The sequence below is a fragment of the Triticum aestivum genome, chromosome 7D (genome assembly GCF_018294505.1).
Source record: "Triticum aestivum cultivar Chinese Spring chromosome 7D, IWGSC CS RefSeq v2.1, whole genome shotgun sequence".
In the NCBI taxonomy this organism is placed as follows: domain Eukaryota; kingdom Viridiplantae; phylum Streptophyta; class Magnoliopsida; order Poales; family Poaceae; genus Triticum; species Triticum aestivum.
Window position 1 is genome coordinate 636,040,891 of NC_057814.1, and position 7,918 is coordinate 636,048,808.

At 41.2% G+C, this 7,918-nt stretch overlaps 2 protein-coding genes across 3 annotated transcripts in view; both read right to left on the reverse strand.

Annotated features, from left to right (window-relative positions):
* Positions 1 to 4,224: 4,224 nt before the first annotated feature.
* Positions 4,225 to 6,667, reverse strand: LOC123163787 (putative coatomer subunit beta'-3). Of its 2 annotated transcripts, XM_044581167.1 has the most exons (6): positions 6,645 to 6,667; positions 5,589 to 6,031; positions 5,356 to 5,487; positions 5,094 to 5,242; positions 4,847 to 4,918; positions 4,225 to 4,490 (listed from the first exon to the last, which is right to left on the reverse strand). In XM_044581167.1, the coding sequence occupies exons 2-6, from the start codon at positions 5,808 to 5,810 to the stop codon at positions 4,409 to 4,411; spliced, it is 657 nt and encodes a 218-aa protein (XP_044437102.1). In that variant the 5' UTR covers positions 5,811 to 6,031; positions 6,645 to 6,667; the 3' UTR covers positions 4,225 to 4,408. The 2 variants fall into 2 exon arrangements, with proteins under 2 accessions (XP_044437102.1, XP_044437103.1); XM_044581168.1 differs by lacking the exon at positions 6,645 to 6,667 and having other exon boundaries at positions 5,589 to 6,261.
* The window catches only part of LOC123171507 (uncharacterized), a 5,404-nt gene continuing 4,023 nt past the window's right edge, over positions 6,538 to 7,918 (reverse strand). The window contains exons 3-6 of the mRNA XM_044588976.1: positions 6,979 to 7,040; positions 6,804 to 6,858; positions 6,645 to 6,722; positions 6,538 to 6,573 (exon numbers count right to left, since the gene is read on the reverse strand). Of these exons, the coding sequence (XP_044444911.1) occupies positions 6,538 to 6,573; positions 6,645 to 6,722; positions 6,804 to 6,858; positions 6,979 to 7,040 (231 nt within the window). The remainder of the gene's footprint in view (positions 6,574 to 6,644; positions 6,723 to 6,803; positions 6,859 to 6,978; positions 7,041 to 7,918) is intronic.

The window sequence follows — 7,918 nt, forward strand, 5'->3', positions numbered from 1 at the left end:
TGCATATGTCCTTGACGCCGTACCATGTGTGTCCGAGCCGAGCTGATTTGTAATTTTATTTTTAAGACAACGACGTCCTATATTTCAAGTAATGTTCACAGAAATACATAAACCAGTGGTGGATCCGAAAACCACACATGATGGCCAACATCAAGAGTTGTTGCCATCCTAGCCAACCTATGAGCTACGATGTTGTTCATGGCTAAAATCATAAACCAAAAAAATATAAAATATAAACCATGGTTCTTAATCTCTTTCAAGATCATGCAATGACCCCGCGAATTCTATGCCACCTCCAGCTCTTGGATGACTCACAGACGGTCACTCGCCACAACATTATGTTGGTGGGGCTGATTCATAAATAACAAATAAAGCTGAAAATGCTCGAAACAGAACGAATCAACGGACGACGAGTAACACCGCAAATGGTAGGTCTCGCTTAATACGAGAACGTACCTTGCGTCACCTCAAGCGACCGATGAAATGGGCTGCCCCATTAAGTGAGCAGTTTAGGAAAGCTTCCGAGGACCGGTAAATATAATCTGCCCTCTGGGTTTGACAGTTTTGGGAAGGATCGACGCTTTCTCCTTATGTTATTCTTTATATTTTTTGGGTTTTCATTTTCATTTTTTCTTATTTTTCAAATACATGTTGAATTTTTAATATATGTTAAGCATATTTTGTATATAACTCAAGCATTTTTAGATACACGTTGAATATTTTTTAAATACATGCTGAATATTTATCCGATTACATGTTGTAGATTTGTAAAATCTGCATTAAACATTTTTTAAACACATGGTGAACATTGTTTCTAAATTGCCTGAATTGTCTTTTACATTTTCATGAACCATTTTTGAAAATGACACTAAACTTATTTTTAAACGCATGATTTTTTTAGACGACATGAGCAGTTTTTTAAAATGGCACGGACATTTAAAAAAAACTACAGGAACAAAATTTTACTTATTCACGCAATTTTTCAAATTCCATATACTTTTTAGAAGTATTATTTTTAAAATGTCATGGACAGTTTTTTAAGTTGGGCAAACGATTTATTTTACACTGCATGAACATTTTTATATGCGTGGTGAACATTTTTTTTTGAAATGTCGTCAACATTTTTGTCTGAATGATGACAAGTTCGAATGGAGTAATGAAGCTCAAGTAGCTTGTGAGGAACCGAAAAAGGTTCTCCCCACAAAACAAACCAGTACTTGTTGGGCCCGAGTGAAAAAGAACCTTTGCTCTAAGTCAAGTGATGAGTGGTGCTAACAGTGGAGAACGAGGAACAAGGCAAGACCCTGAAAGTTCAACGGGCCATTTATTACATATCAGAAGTTTTGGCTCCTTCCAAATAAACTTACCCACATTACGAGAAGTTAGTTTACGGATTGACGTACTAGCAAAAAAGAAGATAGTCCATGCAACAGGCCGGACACTAGTCTCTTGTCTAAAAAAACCCTCGACAACGAGTCAGCGACAAATAAAAATAAGAACGGCGACAAAGGATCACCATGGAGGCCCCCTCGTTGGTGAGAACTGATCCAATAGCTCATGAATGACATGCATTTTGAGCCAGTAAAATTCACCCTTTATCGAAAAAAAAGCTGGTGTTCTAAGATATGTGACACCAGGGCACCCAGACGGCCAAGAGTGACATCTGAAGCTATCGTGTGCTGCTCTTCGAGCTCATCACCGGGCGCCCCAGGATGGGTGACGTGGTGGACATGGTCAGAAGGGTGTGGACGTCAGACGGCGCCGACTTCACCGGTGCTCCTACACTGTGTTAGTACGGCAGGGAGGAGGAAGGTAGGGAATCTAGAGTTGAAGCAGGAGAGCAAGAAAGGATTTCATGATTACCACAGCTGGCTCAGAATAATGTAGATACATGGTGCCACACTCATGTAACGTACAATGAGGAATAAAGTTACCGTACAGATCTAGCGAGAACACGAAAACACCAGCCATATGAAGGCCTTGCATGGAAGGTGTCCTCCTCATCGCTGCCCGAGGTGACGGCCATCTTCCTCTCGCGCCACATACTCCTCGGCCTCCCGGCGCTCACTCACGGTGGGGCAGCGCTCCTCTGGGTCTGTTCGCGTCCCGCGCCACCACGGGCTGCGCCATTTGCCTCTGCCTATGAGCTCTCCGGCTCGGGCTGTTCCCCACCGAGAAGCAGGTCAAGAAACTTATCTTCATCCCGCATAACCCCCCCTCCTTGTAAATTTCGTCAAAACTTCTGTTGCTGCATTGCAATTGCAAATTTGCAATCTATCTTGCAACCAAATTGTGTCGCCTTTCTTTGATTGTCGTCGATTGCAACCCAAGTAGTCTGAATCTCTGCCTACGCTCTGTTCTGTTGGGTAGTAGTGTAATTCTTTTTTTTGGCGTAAAGGGTAGTAGTGTAATGTAAGCGAACACCTTCACCCGCAAAAAAAAGTAAGCGAACACCTTCGATAATTTGTTATTTTGTACGTTACAAAGAGCGTCAGGTGTACTAAACTCAAATGTAAAATTAGCAAGTTGCAACCAGTTTTTAGTTTGGGCAAAATGTGCCTTTTGGTTCAGAGTTTGTCCGCGCACACAACATATATAGGCTTGCAGATATAAAGTTGACAACGGTGGCAAAGATAAATGGGGTATGAAATATGATCCATGAATGTGTGACCAAATGATGAAATCCAGTGGTAAATCATTTTTGTTTTCGAAAAGGAGGTTATCCCCGGCTTCTGCATCAGAACGATGCATGCGGCCATCTTATTGATAAGCAAAAAGGTTCAACAAAGTTTCCAGGTCTTAAAAAGGTACAAAAAAGGTCACAAAGAGCAAGATAAACAAGAAACAGGATAGCCACAACCGGCGGAATAAAAGTAGATAGGAACTAAACCCCTATCCTATTACATGACCGCCATCCAAACCGGTTGAAGATAGCCCGTGCTACCGTCTCCCACCGGATAGACCCAGTAACCATACGCTCCCCGGCATCCGTCGGAGTGAGTAGCGACCACATACGGATCAGTGTAGTGGCCCGAAAGATAACCTGCAAGAAATGAATATGTGTTGTTCTGTTAAAAACTAGATCATTCCTGCAATTCTAAACTGCCCATAATAAAGCACATACTCCTGCACGGATATGTTTCGCCGTTTCTGACTCAATTCGATCGAGCCACGTCCCAAATAACGTGTGGATGGTAGTTGGAGGAACGCTATATGAACAGACCGCCATAATTTTTTTGCCATTGGGCAATTAAGAAAGAGGTGTTTGATAGATTCATCTTAATCAAAGAAGCTACATCTTCTAGATCCTGTCCAGTTACGTATTGCCAAATTGTCCATAGTTAGAATGACTCGTTTATGGACAAACCACATAAACAATTTAATTTTTAAGGGTACTTATTTGACTTTCCAAATATGCATCGATCGAGGAATAGAGCTAGAGTTGATAATATCCAAATACATGAATTTTACCGAAAACACTCTATTCTTGGTTAGTTTCCACTGCAACTGGTCTGACTGTTGGGAAAGGTGGACATTCATCAATCTTCTCACAAGATGGAGTCAAGCTTCCCAACGGTTTCCGCTAAAGTCCTCCTGAATTGAATATTGAGAGGGTTGGACTGTAATACTGTTGCAACGTAAGCATCTCTACGCTGAACAATATTATAGAGAGAAGGATATTGGATAGCTAGAGGCGTCTCCCCTAACCATGTATCCTCCCAGAATCTCGTGGTAGTACCATTTCCAACGATAAATTTTGTCCTGTGGAAGAAGGCTGATTTCACTCTCACCAGTCCTTTCCAAAATGGTGAATCAGTCGGTCGAACCATCACCTGGGATAAGGTTTTAGAATGGAGGTACTTATTATGCAGAATCTGGGCCCATGTGACATCGGTCTCTACAGATAGTTTATACAGTCACCTGCTGAGAAGATATTTGTTCTTCACCTCTAAATTTTCAATATCAAGACCCCCTTGGTCTTTTGGCCTACTGATAATATCCCATTTAGCGAGTCGGTACTTTCGTTTTAACTCATCGCTCTGCCAGAAGAAGCGCGATCAATAGAAGTCAAGTCTTTTCCGAACTCCAACTGGTACCTCGAAAAAGGACAAGAGAAACATTGGCATACTCGTGAGCACCGAATTAATGAGAATTAGTCGGCCTCCATATAAATATAATGACAGAAACAAATCATCTTCAGAAGTTGGAATCAGAGTTGGGAAACGATAGAGTACATCATATAGTTTTTCTACGCCCGAGCATTAGCAGAAAACGGAGTCAACAATATAAATGTGTATCCACTAATACCAAATCGAAAGAATTCATCGATCAGCCATGTTGGCACAGGGATCATGGATTTTTTTTTGAGGGTACGGGATCATGGATTTCCTTGCACACAATGGAATTCTCATTTGCTGCCCTCGCTAGCAACTGCTTCTTCATCGTCGATTTCCATGATCGATAATGAATTGCTTTGTCCAATAGCAACCCTGCAAGATAAAAAAAAATTATGCTCTAAAACTTTGACATCATTGGAAATGGGGATAATGTTAAAAGGAGCTAGCGGTAACGAACAAACTATATGTATGTTTGAACAATGGTCGGCAAAATGGTTGGTTACTGATTATTGTTTAATTTATTTTCTACTGCCTACAATTTCATCAAACTACAGAGCATGCAGCGAAGCATTGCTCTTACGCAGCCAAACCCAAAAGTAAGATGGGAACAAAAAAGGATATATAGGTACCTTAGGCAGTCAAAAAGTTAAAGAAGAGAGAACAAGGATATATAGACACCTTAGGCAGTTAAAAAGTAGAAGGAAATAAGGACAGGGATGCATAGGTACCTCCTTGAATCCATCAAACATACAAGACCACGAACAGGTCCACCAGCCTGTAGGTTAACGGTTCTCACAAGCCTGCATACGAATATTGAGCACACTTTCAATTTCCCAAGAGAAAATTAAGATAAAAATTAGATAACTATATCTATGGACTAGATTGATTCTAGATAATGAGAAGACATTGCTAGGAGGCAACATGGGGGGTTTCAAAATCTGAAGGAAAATGATATATTCTCTGTTGATCAATTACCTGAAATCAGTGGAGCTCCAGACTTGGACAGTTCTATGTTTTGAACCTGTAACCAGATATGGACGACCGGGAAGGGAAATGGCAAAAATAACTGGTGACATGATAGCTTCGACCGTATGAATGCAGGCCATTTCCTGCAAGTCCCATATCTGTTTTGATAGAAACAAATTAAGCATACATATTTGCAGCATTATTGCTGGATATGTGTATGTGTACTCTATTAGCTAGCTCGTGTGACCTTCAATAACAATGGTGTACATACCTTGGCTGTACAATCATTAGAGCCAGTGATCAAATACTGATGATTATCACGTCTGAAAAAGTCAAGACAGTTCACTTGGTCCAAATGCCCCGACAGAGTATAATTTCGTACAGGAGAATCGAGGCTCCAAACCTGAACATGAATAGTGTAGTCCATGAGGTAATCAATTCAGGTTTTGTAGTTGAACTTCATATTTCAAATTTTACTTAGCGTAAGGACAAACCCGACCAAACCTCTATTGTGCCATCTTGCAACGCGGCCGCAAAACTATTGGTGTCCTCTTGGTTAAACATGACCTGAAATATAACGCTGCTAGTGGCAAATGTTCGTGTGCACTTCCAGCCCTTGTTCCAGTCCCAGAGCTTCCCCGATGACAGCACACATGGCTGGATTGGATGAACGGCTAGGGGGATAATGTAACGAAAATCAGCATGGAAACTCTTGATCTTTTGCATGCGTGTTCCGGAGACACATTTGTACACATAAACGATACCATCATCTGCCCCGGCCACAACCCATTGTTTTCTTGCAATAAATTTGATGGAGGAAACTGCAATGAGATTTTAAAAATTATTTATTACCATTATGACGTGAGAAGCTTAGTTAGAGAGGAGCCAGAAAGAATGCCTGGTTGCTCTGAGATTTTAAGGGAATCCATCAATTCCTGAGTGCTAGACTGCCAGTAAAAACAAGCAACTTTGTTAGTTCAACGCAATAAAACAAGGCATACATTTCCATTTGCCGATGCATACAGGTTGATGGGGCTTTTGTTGTGATGACCCTTTACATCTAACAGAAGTATATACATATGGCACCACTACGTTGGTCGTCATTATATTAATTACGTTGTCATCCATCCCAATTCCCAGTTCTCTCCAGGACGTAGGTTTCAGATGCGCTTTCGCCATGTATTCTCCCCATGACTAAGCTAGCTCTCACCTTTCAGTCAAGTTCTCAAACTCCCCTACTTACATGATACGTTGGCAATCCAGCCAATATCTACTTACCACTAACCCGGCCAAAAAAAAAAACTGCCTGTCACAAACAAGCTTTAGAGTATATTTCCAAGATTATTCGAATGAGCGGTCTGTGGTAGTGCCATACAAGATGATGTTTTTGTTCTTGTAGAGGAGAACTATTGGCAGTTAACCTATTGCTTTTTTTTATGTGACCAATTGGCAGTTAATTTGTTGCGAAGTTCCCTGCAATCTCCAAGTTCTAAGAATGAAAGCATTCAGTGAAATGAAGTTTGGAAATTCAGGTCACAGAGTGAGGTGGCAATTTTCTACCTTTGGGTGGAAAACTCTGTGCATCCAAGATGTCGATGCAGCAGCTGACGATGCACGGATTTGCCGCCGATTAATAGACTACATCAGAAACCGACATTTCAAATTATATGTACACTATGTTTTTATGAATGTACAACATAAGAGAATACATTAACTTGCCTTTGAGTCGTACTTCCACAAAGAAACATGTCCATCTCGATGACCGGTTATAATCCTTTGCGAACATTAATTTTAAGACAATTACCATAGGTTAGTGGCATCCAAAACAATAATGAGATAATTATAACTAGAGAAAAAAAAAGATTCTAGTACTCATATCATGATATGAACTCACCATGGTTCCGTCGGATGTGCATGTATGGATGTGCTAATAGAAATGTCCTCCGTGGATATGATCTAACCCAAAAAGTAACTCTCGTCGACATTAGGGATAATACCAGCTCAAAGTTTCTCTCTTTTAAGGAACACTGGCTCATAGTTGGAGATGAAGCTAAGAGAGAAAAGAAGAGGATTTGCTGAACCATGAGTCTGCTGATCCATGTCACTACAGGGCTGTTTGGTTGATGTCCTGGACAGCGAGCCTGGCAAATTCGAGCGCCTGGCTCACGCCTGGGTAAGTGCAGCTTTGTGCCTGGCCAGGCAAGCCTTGTTTGACTTGGGACCACGCCTGATGGTGAATAATGCATGTCACATCAGTGTATTTAGCTGTCTTTTCCTTCTCACATGCATGATTATATTACCAGGCAGCACCCAGGCGTCCCTTCTCGGTTGCCTGGACCAGGCTAGTGACACTCTTCTACTTTCTAGACAGGCTAATGGCGCATTGAGATTCTCAGGCCAGGTTAGCTTCAACTTATTCAGGCACCAACCAAACAGAATACAGGCAGATCTCAAGCAAGCTTCAGCCCAGGCAAGTTTGCTCCAGGACAGGAACCAAACAGCCCCTACATCCCAGGATCCAAACTATGTTGCTATCCAAAATTTTCCTTTTATGTGCACCACTTCTATCTTTTTAAAGCGCAAAAATGTGTTGCTTAATCATGAAAAGTTGTGCACGTATAAAAGAACCGAACATGCACGATTTCAAATATCAAATCAGAGTATTTCTGAATTTTTCTGCGTGTTGTGAACATTTTGCTGGTGTGCTAGGCTACGTCCTGTTTCTCATTTTCTCATGCTAGGAATTTGTGCTATGCATATATACAAGGGCTTTTTTACTCTACTATTATTATTGGGCTTATTTTTTAAGTTTGCCCCGGTCCGCTGAAAATTAG